General features: G+C 39.3%; 2 protein-coding genes across 3 annotated transcripts; one reads left to right on the forward strand and one right to left on the reverse strand.

Annotated features, from left to right (window-relative positions):
* Positions 1 to 2,296: 2,296 nt before the first annotated feature.
* On the reverse strand, positions 2,297 to 2,998 carry LOC117344171 (buccalin-like). Its single transcript, XM_033906826.1, has one exon. It carries the CDS (start codon positions 2,996 to 2,998, stop codon positions 2,297 to 2,299), a length of 702 nt encoding a protein of 233 aa, XP_033762717.1.
* Positions 2,999 to 8,756: 5,758 nt separating this feature from the next.
* LOC117344055 (toll-like receptor 2) lies at positions 8,757 to 15,803 on the forward strand. Of its 2 annotated transcripts, XM_033906656.1 has the most exons (3): positions 8,757 to 9,442; positions 9,796 to 9,864; positions 13,323 to 15,803. In XM_033906656.1, the coding sequence occupies exons 2-3, from the start codon at positions 9,813 to 9,815 to the stop codon at positions 15,716 to 15,718; spliced, it is 2,448 nt and encodes an 815-aa protein (XP_033762547.1). In that variant the 5' UTR covers positions 8,757 to 9,442; positions 9,796 to 9,812; the 3' UTR covers positions 15,719 to 15,803. The 2 variants fall into 2 exon arrangements, with proteins under 2 accessions (XP_033762547.1, XP_033762546.1); XM_033906655.1 differs by having other exon boundaries at positions 8,757 to 9,864.
* The last annotated feature ends 27 nt before the right edge of the window (positions 15,804 to 15,830 follow it).

The raw sequence follows: 15,830 nt of genomic DNA on the forward strand, positions 1-15,830 counted from the left end.
AACCTGGAAACTGTGTGATGTGCCGATCGACTGCTTTTATAGATATGTTTAAGCATTTGCACTTGCAAGACCAACGGTGGGGTTTCCAGCAGTGTTAATTTCCCAAAGGGGTTGGCCTAAATATGTTTAACCAGTAGAGACCACTCGCTGATACAAAGCTATTTGCCATCAAAGTTGGTTCAAATTGCTTTACATTTAACCCAAATTAATCGATGATGCACACGCCTAATTAACTAATTATGTAGCTAATTACTAAACTAAGAACGCAGATTGTCACAAAACAGACCAAAATAACTATTCATTTTAACGAAATAGGAAAGTTTGAACCATAATATATACTAAAATAGAAAGTATACCGCCGAAAGTAAACGTCAACTTTTGTGAACAATTGACAATTGGAATGTCTTCCATATGCAGTTCATTAAAATTATTTAGCATATAGAGAGCTTCATCACTTACTCTTATCCCGCCTAAAGATCAAAACTTTACCATTCGTGCAAAGTGTTGATTTTGGGCTTTGAAGTGTATCACCCTAATGCCTTGTTGAACGATAGTGGGCAAAAGAACAAGACTTCCCCAGATCAACCTTGATAGATCCATAACTAAATCAAGGTGGGTAGGGAAGTCATATCAGGGACGATTCAAGCAATGTTTTTTTCTCTAAAAACACAAATGACGCCAACTATTTTCATTGATATCGAGGCACTCGTTAGAATAGTAACAGCATATCTCAATGGAATCCGACACCCCATATATGTTAGAACACAAGAGCGAGACGCAAAGAATTGGTCGCTGGCTGACAAAATGAAAGCGCCTTAGTGCTCACAAGACTTTAGCTCAGCGTGTGAAAGATGAGCCAGATCTTACCAGAAGGGCCAAGTCACTATTTGTCAAACTAGATGCGACTGTGGAGTACTGTGACTTTCCAAAGATAGACAATGGCAATACCTTCGGACAATATCCTAAGACAAATATCAAATATCACTGGCAGCTGGTCACATCAGTGATAATGGTGACTATGAAAAGTTTGGCATTCACGGGAATTTGTACGATGTCAGATCTACTCGAGGCATAAAAGCAGTGTAAAGTACAATGTTTGTATCCAGCATGGCATTTCCGATACCATTAATCCCATAAAGAATTATTATTTCCAGTGTCCTACTGGACAGAGAACCATGGGGGTATGTGCCCAAGTAGTCAGTTTCCCATAACATTTAGGATACTACATGCATCTGTTAACCAGTAAGCATGTGCATCCAAAAGTCAATTTGCATTCAAAAGTCAAAAGGTTTAAGACAAACCTCAAGTTATGCAGATTATGAATGATCGACATGGACAATTAGAACTAAGATGCAGACCAACACCGACATGGCCAATCAGAGAATGAAGCCATATTGGATTCCACATTAGGCGGTTTGATGTGTTAAGCAACATTAGTATATCATGTAGGGTTCTTCTCAGAAAATTGATTCACCAGTTGCAAGAATATTAAATATTTTTGGTTATTCATCCCATCAATCTGTCTCTTTCCGTCTCCAGGAATTCCCAGGCCATAAATCTGTCTCTTTCCGTCTCCAGGAATTCCCAGGCCACCAATCTGTCTCTTGCCGTCTCCAGGAATTCCCAGGCCATCAATCTGTCTCTTTCCGTCTCCAGGAATTCCCAGGCCAATCAATCTGTCTCTTTCCGTCTCCAGGAATTCCCAGGCCATCAATCTGTCTCTTACCGTCTCCAGGAATTCCCAGGCCATCAATCTGTCTCTTACCGTCTCCAGGAACTTCCCAGGCCATCCAATCTGTCTCTTACCGTCTCCAGGAATTCCCAGGCCATCAATCTGTCTCTTTCCGTCTCCAGAATTCCCAGGCCATCAATCTGTCTCTTACCGTCTCCAGGAATTCCCAGGCCATCAATCTGTCTCTTTCCGTCTCTAGGAATTCCCAGGCCATCAATCTGTCTCTTTCCGTCTCCAGGAATTCCCAGGCCACCGATCTGTCTCTTTCCGTCTCCAGGAATTCCCAGGCCATCGATCTGTCTCTTACCGTCTCCAGGAATTCCCAAGCCACTAATCTGTCTCTTACCGTCTCCAGGAATTCCCAGGCCATCAATCTGTCTCTTTCCGTCTCCAGGAATTCCCAGGCCATCAATCTGTCTCTTACCGTCTCCAGGAATTCCCAGGCCATCAATCTGTCTCTTTCCGTCTCCAGGAATTCCCAGGCCATCAATCTGTCTCTTACCGTCTCCAGGAATTCCCAGGCCATCAATCTGTCTCTTTCCGTCTCCAGGAATTCCCAGGCCATCAATCTGTCTCTTTACCGTCTCCAGGAATTCCCAGGCCACCAATCTGTCTCTTTCCGTCTCCAGGAATTCCCAGGCCACCAATCTGTCTCTTTCCGTCTCCAGGAATTCCCAGGCCACCAATCTGTCTCTTTCCGTCTCCAGGAATTCCCAGGCCACCAATCTGTCTCTTACCGTCTCCAGGAATTCCCAGGCCATCAATCTGTCTCTTACCGTCTCCAGGAATTCCTAGGCCATCAATCTGTCTCTTTCCGTCTCCAGGAATTCCCAGGCCATCAATCTGTCTCTTACCGTCTCCAGGAATTCCCAGGCCATCAATCTGTCTCTTTCCGTCTCCAGGAATTCCTAGGCCACCAATCTGTCTCTTTCCGTCTCCAGGAATTCCCAGGCCACCGATCTGTCTCTTTCCGTCTCCAGGAATTCCCAGGCCACCAATCTGTCTCTTACCGTCTCCAGGAATTCCCAGGCCATCAATCTGTCTCTTACCGTCTCCAGGAATTCCTAGGCCATCAATCTGTCTCTTTCCGTCTCCAGGAATTCCCAGGCCATCAATCTGTCTCTTACCGTCTCCAGGAATTCCCAGGCCATCAATCTGTCTCTTTCCGTCTCCAGGAATTCCTAGGCCATCAATCTGTCTCTTTCCGTCTCCAGGAATTCCCAGGCCATCAATCTGTCTTTTTCCGTCTCCAGGAATTCCCAGCATGTCAATCTGTCTGCTTTATTTCGTCTCCAGGAATGCACAGGCCATTAATCTGTCTTTTTGTGTTTTCAGGAATTTACAGTCCGTCGGTCCGTCTCATTCCCTCTAGGTTTCTTTACCCTACACCGAAAATGTTTACTTACTTCATTAGGGGTTGAATGTCATGTCATGGTTGCATATATGGTAGTTTGACGTCCATTGGTTAATGATATAGGATACGGTTTGCGTTAACTCTCCATAAAGAATATTTCAGATATAATATTTTGAAACTATCGAATATATTTCATCAAGCTGCACTTCTGGAAACATGTGTTTTTGTCAGCATTCGACATATATCATGTACATTAGTAAGACTAAACATTTTGAATGCCGAGTAAACCGTGACATGTATACGCCGTGAGTTGAAGAAGTGTTAATGCTATGATATTGTCTTAAAGATAGAACGGCCACCAATCTTCCAACTCATAGCCTTTTTTTATGACAAGAAAAGAGTGGTTGTCCGTGTTCGATAAGAGTTGGCGTCTCCGCAAAAAAGTAAGTACAAATGTTCAAGTCCCTCATTTAGCAAAGCTGATGCTCTAGATCAAGATATATCAATGTCATGCTGTGACAAAGACCTCAATTTAGCTGTTAAATGTTGCAACATGCTGGGATTCTTTGGTAAGAGGCCTTTTGCCAAGGCTCACAAAAGTAAAATTTTCTTAGACTTATTTGATAAAATCTCATATGAAATGAAAATTAAATTAATATCCTATATACATAGTATGTATTAATTTATAATTATTTATCGTATTATTGATAATATCAATGATATCATGTATTATTTGCATATTCACCATTTAATGTTCAATTGCCTGAAAAGTATTAAAAGTCAATTTATGTTCTTTGTTATTTGCTTTTACTTATTTGTTATTACATATTCATTGCTATTGCTAATTAAGCAGGCAACCTGTGTTCAGTAAAATGAACTAATTGAACTAACTGAATTAATTAGGGGAATCGATTAATGCCAGCTTTTACTAGTAACCGTATGGATTAAACAAGTTTTGGTTATTTCGAGCAAAGACGATACATTTTGTCGGATAGCCTTACCATGTTTGTTAGAGTTGAGGTCGTCTATTTTGTCAGACAGCCTTACCATGTTTGTTAGAGTTGAGGTCGTCTATTTTGTCAGACAACCTTACCATGTTTGTAAGAGTTGAGGTCGTCTATTTTGTCAGACAACCTTACCATGTTTGTTAGAGTTGAGGTCGTCTATTTTGTCAGACAACCTTACCATGTTTGTTAGAGTTGAGGTCGTCTATTTTGTCAGACAACCTTACCATGTTTGTTAGAGTTGAGTCCGTCTATTTTGTCAGACAGCCTTTATTTTCTTCGATATTTGTTTGATTTCAAAAACTACTGAAATATTAACGGATTCATTTTTGAGTTGGAATATAAAAAGTCGAAACTGATAAAGTTGGACAGATCCGACACACAATTACATTGTATTACTCATGGTATGATATCAATGTGGAAGAATGAACGCCCTGTGTGGGGACACCAGATGGTTCCGGGGCTGACTCCAGGAGTTCTCAACCCTGGAAATCCCCATCGTTTTTTTTTGTTTTTTTGTTTTGGTCGAATTAAAAAAAAAATCTATTTAAGATAAGGATTTTTTTTACAATGACTGATGCAGTTACATGTTTGTAACTGAAGTGTAAGTATTGGTTTTCTGTTTAAATTACAAGTATGTCTTTTTGATGACAACGCAGATGTATGGGATAAGATTATCAGTTTGGTATCATTCGGAAGGGTGACAATTTGAGCCATTCTGTAGCCCCTCAGTGATAAGAATATTTCTTACAGAAGGTTACGTTACTTTAACACAAACAGCGATGGGAAACAGTGTTCGCGATCTTTAAAAAAAAGTATAATTCCCTGATCAACAAAGAGTGCAAATGACCATGGTATGAACATGATAAGTCTGCTGTCAAATTGTCAGGACTGATCACAATAACAACAACAATTGTGAAATAACTGAGTATATTATACATAACTTTGAGAAAGTGATCATTTATTTATATTATCGCTAATTTATTTATGATTGCAAACTTTCAAACTCACAATAATATCACAATTTTGTAATTTCGAGAAACAACGCACTCTTAATTACCTTACTTACCATACTTAAAAAAATGAAGAAAAAAAATCAGTACAATGTGATGCAGAGTAAAACGACTAATCAAATAAATTCAGTATTAATACTTTGACTACAACTTTTCTACTGTAACATATTTATTGTTTTATAATCTTTATTCTTTTTTTTTTAAATCCAATTTCTAGCAATTCAAAAAGATATTAAGTTATAATAATCCATTAATTAAAGAAATAAATAAGAAACTAACATTACCTTGGAAAAGTGGAAGTACGTTGACAATAAGGGTCACAGCTACAACACTTAAGTCCATCCTGGAGAAGACAATATACTAGCTCAGTGACACAATCTCGGGTTGTTTAGAATACGTATTTGTTCAGCCACTGAAGCCATCCAATGTGTCACCTGTCGTGTTTACCTGTGATATTCCCTGCCACGTGCGGGTCAATAATTTACCTTATGTCCCTACAGCAACAGTTGATTAAGGCGATATACATATTCATTCCTTAGGCGATTCTAGAATACTGTTTATACAATAGTGTATTGTTGGTTTTTCTTCGTGTTCATTAGTTTGTGTCTTATCAATCATATATGTAATTTTCTACTATAGCCCGCAGGCTTAACGACTTTTTATATTTGAATATGCCTTTTACGGGCTATCTTAAATTATTCAGCGGGCTATCTGACGAAGCGGGCTATCTTGTGTACTGTATGAAGCAATCTATCTGGTAAAGCGGGCTATCTTATACACGGTATGAAGCGGGCTATCTGGTGAAACGGGCTATCTTATAACGGTATGAAGCGGGCTATCTGGTGAAACGGGCTATCTTATACACGGTATGAAGCGGGCTATCTGGCGAAGCGGGCTATCTTATACACGGTATGAAGCAGGCTATCTGGTGAAACGGGCTATCTTATACACGGTATGAAGCAGTATATCTGGTGAAACGGGCTATCTTATACACGGTATGAAGTGGGTTATCTGGTGAAACGGGCTATCTTATACACGGTATGAAGCAGGCTATCTGGTGAAACGGGCTATCTTATACACGGTATGCGGGCTATCTGGCGAAGAAAAATGTAAGATTTACAATTAAGAATTTAATCCAGTAATGCACAAATCCGAGTTCTCATCCAAGGCAACACAATGTAACTTAATGAGTTATTGATAATAAAACGAAAGTGGGGCTACATATTTAAAAGTCTGATGTGATGACACTATTGTTAAAATGTCAATTACATGGAAAACTGACAAAAACAACAATAATTGTCAAATATGCTGGGAATATGTAGGCAATTAACACAAAAGTTCTTTAAAAAAAATCAAAGATGACGTCAGTTCACATAAACCACAAAGACGTCTGTTCAGTTCAAAGTCGTTTATCTGAAACCCCCAAAACATGTCTTACTTATTAAACATATACATTTGGAGTTAGATTATCTCCCCTAGATCATACAAATATGTGATTTCGGAACACCGACAGAACACCAGTCCATCAAACAACTAAATTACGCATTTAAGTTAAGTGTAAATGACCGTTTTTCTCGAAGTGAGATTAAACACATCCGGAAAGGTGTGAAAAGGAATTAGACTAGAGTGACCAGTTCTCATGGACAGTAGCAAAATGACCAAGGATCTGTCATAATCGAACGGTATAAGATAACCAATCGAAGACCCCTGACCCACACTGCAAGTCCTAATAAGAGCTACCTCCCTTATTGAGGAAGCACATCATAAAACAACTTACATACAACCGTATGAAAATGTGTGTGTATCTATGTATATAGATGTTGAATGAGACACTTCCAGTGTGAGGTCAATTAGTGTAAGATCTTGCTCTTAGCGCTAAAGTCACGTGACATCTACGTAATCTCAATTGATCCCTCAACATTAAATTGATTTGAGAAAACTATACTCAAGCATAGTCTTATAGATAAAGCTCGCTTAATTAAACAGTTTTATATCAACCTGCAATAACTGTACTAAGAGCGACGACTCTTTTACATTTCCATTGACAAAATATTGCAAGATTCTAAAACAATTATCAAGGTAGGAAAATGTTCTAAATATGTAACAAGCACTAAACGACATACTAGCACACACATTTTAAAATATCTTCATTAACATCACAATGTGACACAACTTTATGTTTTATCGTCTTACCAGACCGCGTTAAATGACTGGCTACACAGTCGGCTGGTTTCTTTAAGGTTATATCCGTCACGGTAGAATAAAATCACACCTTTATTCATAAATTTTCTTCCGCATTCCAAGACGTTTGAGTAAGTGATCCAGTGCACGTCACTTGGCATTGGCACAGGGACCTGAGAGGTTGTTATAGGCAAGGAATAGATGTAATTGGACATATCTTCGTCACGGGGACCTGGTAATTTGTTATAGACAAGGAATAGATGTAATTGGACATATCTTCGTCACAGGGACCTGGTTATTTGTTATAGACAAGGAATAGATGTAATTGGACATATCTTCGTCACAGGGACCTGAGAGGTTGTTATAGACAAGGAATAGATGTAATTGGACATATCTTCGTCACAGGGACCTGGTTATTTGTTATAGACAAGGAATATATGTAATTGGACATATCTTCGTCACAGGGACCTGGTAATTTGTTATAGGTTATGTGTCATTGGGCCTAATCCTTGGCAAGGGTCAGGACAATTTGTTATAGACTAAGTGTAGTTAGGCCTATTCTAGTCACAAACAGGAACCTGGTAGTTAATTATAGATTTACTGACTACCCTAGTCAAAACAATCCTTTTTCCAGGCCCCTGGATTCAGATACAAGTTAACAGTAAGAGATTATGACAAACCACGTCCGTGTGGCTTGCATTATCTCAATGCATTTAGATTGAAACACGATACCAGGTCCCTGTGAACTGTGATATTTATTACAACGTTGGATGAAGACACTGAAAACTGTATTTCCTCATATAGCAGGGTCAAAGTTCAAATGTCAAAGGGCTGTAAATGTAAATCCGGGTTGATTCAGTTCTCAATACACAAATAAAGGAGGGAAACATTAGAAATTAAGATTGGAGGCGAAAAAACAGGCTCTCGGAAGGTGAGAAGTAAGTGTATGCTGTTCATTGAATACTTGGAGCAGTATGGACAATTTACGAATCTTAGTGGGTATTTACATATATTTAAAGTCTGAGCTAGCAATATCAGCAATGTGTCAACGTAGCTTTCGTAATGCAAAAACTGTTTTTGGAAAATGACGGAATTAATTTCCGGACGAGATATTACAAAACAGAAAGTAGAATGACGTATTTAGCAATAACAGTGACGTTGCAACAGATAAAACGACGTTCGAATGACGTACTCAGAATCAGGACGTATAAGAGAATCCGCAGAAAATTATAATATTTATATGATATCTTCGAAGTTTCAATAACACTGATTGTGATGTAATTTAATTATATATGCGTGATACATGTAAGACGGTATAGAAGGGATATGATAATAATAAAAAGTAATCCATTCGAATTCAAGGTGATAAGAATAGAAAAAAAACCTAGGTAGTGATGATGTATTTTGAAGTGTTGCTATTCTTTAAGTTGACTCGATCATTAGATTTGCTCCTTTTCCCAAATCAGGAAAGCATGGGATATGCCATCAGGATAGCAGAACAGAAACCTTTAGGATAGGATAACAGGGAACCACTTCAGGATATCAGGGGAACACCTTCAGGATATCAGGGGAACCACTTCAGGATAACAGGGGAATGCCTTCAGGATAACAGGGGAACGCCTTCAGGATAGCAGGGGAACACATCAGGATAGCAGGGGAACACCTTCAGGATAACAGTGGAACGCATTCAGGATAACAGGGGAATACCTTCAGGATAACAGGGGAACGCCTTCAGGATAGCAGGGAACCATTTCAGGATATCAGGGGAACACCTTCAGGATAACAGGGGAACACCTTCAGGATATCAGGGGAACGCCTTCAGGATAACAGGGGAACACCTTCAGGATATCAGGGGAACGCCTTCAGGATAACAGGGGAACACCTTCAGGATAGCAGGGAACCACTTCAGGATATCAGGGGAACACCTTCAGGATAACAGGGGAACACCTTCAGGATAGCAGGGAACCACTTCAGGATATCAGGGGAACACCTTCAGGATAGCAGGGAACCACTTCAGGATATCAGGGGAACACCTTCAGGATATCAGGGGAACACCTTCAGGATATCAGGGGAATGCCTTCAGGATAACAGGGGAACACCTTCAGGATAACAGGGGAACACCTTCAGGATAACAGGATCGAAACCTTCAGGATAACAGGTGAACACCTTCAGGATAACAGGGGAATACCTTCAGGATAACAGGGGAATACCTTCAGGATAACAGGGGAATACCTTCAGGATATCAGGGGAACACCTTCAGGATAACAGGGGAACACCTTCAGGATAACAGGGGAATACCTTCAGGATAACAGGGGAACACCTTCAGGATAACAGGGGAACACCATCAGGATAACAGGGGAATACCTTCAGGATATCAGGGGAATACCTTCAGGATAACAGGGGAATACCTTCAGGATATCAGGGGAATACCTTCAGGATAACAGGGGAACACCTTCAGGATAACAGGGGAACACCTTCAGGATAACAGGATCGAAACCTTCAGGATAACAGGCGATATACTATCAGATATGAAGGGCTACTGGCTGCTGATTTTCTACATTCCATTGTCCAGACTAACAGGTAAGATAACGTTTGGTTATTTATTTGTACACGGTTATATAGGCCATACGCTGTTTCTAACGGCGAGGGACATACAATGGCTAACTAAGCAATCTAGGTCCCTAACATAGCTGTCTTAGTGTTCTAACTTAGTAACCTAGGATCTTAGGGTCCTAACTTAGTAACCTAGGATCATAAGGTCCTGACATAGTAACGTAGGATCTTAGGGTCCTGACATAGTAACGTAGGACTCGAACATACAAATAATGTAGCTGTCTTAGTGTTCTAACTTAGTAACGTAGGATCTTAGGGTCCTAACATAGTAACGTAGGATCTTAGGGTCCTAACATAGTAACGTAGGATCTTAGGGTCCTGACATAGTAACGTAGGATCTTAGGGTCCTAACATAGCAACGTAGGATCTTAGGGTCCTAACATAGTAACGTAGGATCTTAGGGTCCTAACATAGCAACGTAGGATCTTAGGGTCCTAACTTAGTAACCTAGGACTCGAACATAGCTGTCCTAGTGTCCTAACTTAGTAACCTAGGATCATAAGGTCCTGACATAGTAACGTAGGATCTTAGGGTCCTGACATAGTAACGTAGGATCTTAGGGTCCTTACATAGCAACGTAGGATCTTAGGGTCCTAACTTAGTAACCTAGGATCATAGGGTCCTAACATAGTAACGTAGGATCTTAGGGTCCTGACATAGTAACCTATGATCATAGGGTTCTGACATAGTAACCTATGATCATAGGGTCCTAACATAGTAACGTAGAATCTTAGGGTCCTAACATAGTAACGAAAGATCTTAGGGTCCTAACATAGTAACCTAGGATCTTAGGGTCCTAACTTAGTAACTTAGGATCATAGGGTCCTAACATAGTAACGTAGGATCTTAGGGTCCTGACATAGTAACCTATGATCTTAGGGTCCTAACATAGTAACGTAGGACTCGAACATAGCTATCTTAGTGTCCTAACTTAGTAACCTAGGATCATAGGGTCCTAACATAGTAACCTAGGATCTTAGGGTCCTGAAATAGTAACCTAGGATCATAGAGTCCTAACTTAGTAACCTAGGATCATAGGGTCCTAACTTAGTAACCTAGGATCATAGGGTCCTAACATAGTAACATAGGACTCGAACATAGCTATCTTAGTGTCCTAACATAGTAACTTATGATCATAGGGTCCTAACATAGTAACCTATGATCTTAGGGTCCTAACTTAGTAACCTAGGATCATAGGGTCCTAACAAAGTAACGTAGGATCTTAGGGTCCTGACATAGTAACCTAGGATCATAGGGTCCTAACTTAGTAACCTAGGATCATAGGGTCCTGACATAGTAACGTAGGATCTTAGGGTCCTGACATAGTAACCTATGATCTTAGGGTCCTAACTTAGTAACCTAGGATCATAGGGTCCTGACTTAGTAACCTAGGATCATAGGGTCCTAACATAGTAACCTAGGATCATAGGGTCCTAACATAGTAACCTAGGATCTTAGGGTCCTAACATAGTAACCTAGGATCATAGGGTCCTAACATAGTAACCTAGGATCTTAGGGTCCTAACATAGTAACCTAGGATCATAGGGTCCTAACATAGTAACCTAGGATCTTAGGGTCCTGACATAGTAACCTATGATCATAGGGTCCTGACATAGTAACCTATGATCATAGGGTCCTAACATAGTAACCTAGGACTCGAACATAGCTGTCCTAGTGTCCTAACTTAGTAGCCTAGGATCTTAGGGTCCTGACATAGTAACATAGGGCCCTATGTTAAAGTCCTAGGTTACTCTGTTAAGGCCTTATGATAGCTATGTTCGAGTATTCGGTTATTAAGTTAGCGTTCTGATTTTTCAGCTCCCGTAGTTTCACTTTGTGATTCTATAAACAATGTATTATGTAGGCTATATTAGTATTCATTGATTATTATTTTATTTTATTTACTTGATGAGATTGTACATCCAATGAAGCACGAAGTAAATAACGTACGGATATTTTACCTCGTGCTCCATTGAAGTTATGATATCATTACTAAATAAAATTAAAGGTTAATGACTATATATTTAAAATATGTTCCTTCAGTCCGCAGTTTAACATGTGTAAAAAAATAAAATTAATCTTATGATGGAAAACCCATTAATGGCTCATTGTTTATTTTTTTCTTCATGTTGCATGATCCAAAAATGTAACTATATTTTATGTCGTTGAATTTGGCTTTTGGAATGGAATCCCATTCAGTTCCGCTAGGTGGCGCGTTGCCATTGACTCCTCCAATCATTATCAAGTGGGGTTTTTTGAAGCATGAACAGAAAAATGTCGAATCAGAAAGCAGCATTCTGCATACAATCAGTGAAAAGTCAGATACAAACATTTAACTTGTGTTATCTACGTTCAAATTATTTTGACATTAAGTTTATCCATACAGAACAGCCATTTGCAAACAGCTAAACTCCGTCCCCGTTCGCCGTGATAAACAGAAGAAAAAAGTTCTCGTAATTGATTTATTTTATTCACATGAAATCGCAGTATTTATTTATTGAAATAATTTTACAGTTGTCTGAGTAATTCATGAAATAAATCATTTGATGTTGATGAGATTAAGTTTTCGCTGTTTGTACACTCAGAATGTTGCAGAAGAAAAATAAAACAATTAGCCAGCAAATTGGTTTGTTATCAGAAAATTGATTTGATATTTTCGCACATGTTAAACTGAGGACTGAATTTGACCTACGTCATCAAAACAAAACGTACGAGGTATGCGTCCGGTTTTTATGGCGTTACCCTTACTTCCACTGACACATACGTCATCCCCGTAATATTTAACTACTGGTCATGGCGCATGACGTAAGCAAGACGTGTGACGTAGTAGTATATGTAGCCCGAGTTTCCTCTGGCCCTGACACCATGTCTGGTGTAAGCGTGGAATTCTCCGACACCTTTTAATGTCGCTAACATTTCGGTGCAGATGAAATAAATCGGGCGTGATATAACACATACCTTACATGTATGTTCATTTACCCTAAAACACACCCATTTAGTCCCATCTAGGTGTTCTATCCCGTCCGTACAGACCCTCGTGCAAGTTCATTACATAATGCATTTGATTTTCAAATCAGTTCAACTATTCTGGACTATTGTACAGACAACCATGACATTTTATTTGTATAATACATGTTTATATATATATACGCAAGCCGAAGGGTTCAAGTTTGTTTTTTCAACGAGTTAATATTGGCGAATGATTTTTTTTCAGTATTGATTTTTTTTATTTGACTTTTATTTTATTATCTATATATTGCAATTCGTCAAACGAGTCTATCGTGATATCATGAGAACGTATGTGTACTAATAATTTGACAGTTTACTGTTAGCTTGATATGAATCCTTTCGAGAACAGTTTTATGTTTTATATTGATATAAGATATATGATGATGATTGAATTGAGAATCAATTATATATTTCAGTGGGTCACCCTGGATGCTGCAAGTTGACGCAGTCGAACGGCGAAATACACACAGTGTGTTCCGACTGTAATTTAAAGGTTGTTCCGAATGGATTGCCTGTAAACACTACGTCTCTAGACCTTTCGATGAATAACATTGGGACTATTTATAACAACTCATTCACATCTCTGCGGAATCTCAAATCATTATCCCTTAACAGCAACAAATTAAGAACTATTCACAGCAAGGCCTTTTACGGGCTGACACAGTTGCATACATTAAGTTTATATAATAATATGCTTCATGGAAACATCGACAGCGATGTATTTTGTCCTCTTTCTAATTTAATTAATCTCGACTTAAAAGGAAATCTTTTCCATCTGGATAACGTCTATCCCGGAAATGCTCTTGCTTGTCTTGGAAAAGTCCAATCTCTCGGAATCGACGTGTTCGATGGCTTTCATTTCGGAGACGAATTCCTACATTTGAAATCTCTAAAGTTCATAGACTTTCTTGGCAGGGGAAAAATATCGATAAAGAATTCGTCATTTCTCGGACTGACTCAATCGCCTATCACACGTTTAATTATAGGATTTGAAGTAAGAGAGTTACAGATAGACGCATTATCGCCATTTCGAACACTGCGACGTTTAACAATTAACAGTGGAAACAATATTGGAATAAGGGAGGTGCTTTCAGGTCTTTACGGCTTACGGAATACAACTATGGAATATATCGATATCGGAAAAAATGCAGATGAATATTCACCTAAGGTCATTTTAAACAAGACCAATTTTGTATACTTAAAGACAATATGTGTTAAGGAGTTGCATCTTTATAAAAATGGTATAGCTGGAGTGACATTTGACGCCATTTTGTCTTGGACTAGTAGATTATGCTTGAATGTATTGGATATTTCCAACAACAGGCTTGTGACAGGACAGATTTTTACACTACTGCCGTTATTTCCTGAACTAACACATGTGCATGCGTCAAACGAGAAAACTATGACGCGGCGTGCACGCCGATACGTCCATAGGGAAATGACAGTGTTCCTTCCCGGTAGCCTCCAGTATATCAATGTTTCCCACAATGCTCTCCTGGGGGACATGGCAAACTTAACTTTTGCGGAGGGTAACACGCTGAGTATTATTGATGTTAGTTATCCAAAGGGATATTCCTGCTCAAGAGGTTTACTTAAGGGGTTGGTTCACGTCTCCGAACTTTACATGTCCGGGATTGATTGCTCACGACCCAACCCTCTAATGTTCTCAAGCATGAAGGGACTTACAAAATTGCAGGCAAGACACAGCAACTTCGGCCAGTCCTTGGTAACCGACTCGTTACCTTTATTCAGTGGACTATATAACCTATCATATATAGACCTGACAGCCAACCATCTGAAACATATAGAGGTGGCTACATTTATTCACCAAACGCACTCCTTGAAGACTTTGGTGTTTGCCAATAATGACCTGGAGCGTGTACCGAGCAAGATATTGGAGAATATGTTTGTTTTGGAAGCTGTTGATCTTAGACATAATTCAATATCGACAATAACGGAAACTGAGTTTAATATCGTCGAGGAAGTAAAAAAGAGGTCTAAAACTTTTACCATGAGACTTTCCGGCAACCCTCTGCTGTGTAGTTGTGACAACATGGAGTTCCTTAAATGGATTCTGATAACGAAAGTTGTTTCAGATAAAGACAATCTCACCTGTTTTACAACAGATGGCGACCTTATAGAAATGAAAGCTTTCCTGGATACAATTGATAGCTTCGTTCAGCAATGTGAAGAGGGGTACTGGATTCTTGTTTCGGTAGTCCTTGTCGCTCTCTTCCTTCTCGCATGCGCAGTAGGATATAGACAAAGGACGAACTGCTACTGGATTCTTACGCGAAGTAAAACTGACAAAAGACAATGCGAATTTGACCTTTTTGTAGGTTATTCCCATCATGATAGCGTGTGGTTTAAACACAATATGGTACCAGTGCTGGAAAACGCGGACATAAAATTCTGCTGTTATGATTTGAATTTTGAAGCTGGTAAATCAATTGCCGACAATATAGTGGATTCGATAGCCTCATCCTGTCGAGTATTGTTCTTGGTTTCTTACCACTTCATTCACAGTGAATGGGGAACCTACGAGATGGGCATCGCCAGTAAAGATGCTTTTCGGGGTGAGGAAAACGAAAAGGCTATTATTGTTTTTCTTGATGATATTAAACGTAGTGAAATGCCGAAAGTGTTACGTCAGATATGGGATCAAATTGTATGCTTAAAATGGCCACGTGATGCTGACACTATTGAGAGTGATCGCCAATCAGCAAGGCAGCGCTTCTGGAAAAAGTTAACAAAATCGCTAAGGAAAGGACAAAAATGTTCTGAAGTTAGGAACAAAGAAACATCTGTTTAACTTTTTATCCCGTTCTGTTTGTGGGAGAAGTCTAGCTTTTGTCGCTGGATCATTGAAAGTGTAAATAAAAAAGTATGTTTTGATATCTTTTGATATGTTTTTTAATTGGTCT

This window comes from Pecten maximus, chromosome 15 (genome assembly GCF_902652985.1).
Source record: "Pecten maximus chromosome 15, xPecMax1.1, whole genome shotgun sequence".
In the NCBI taxonomy this organism is placed as follows: Eukaryota; Metazoa; Mollusca; class Bivalvia; order Pectinida; family Pectinidae; genus Pecten; species Pecten maximus.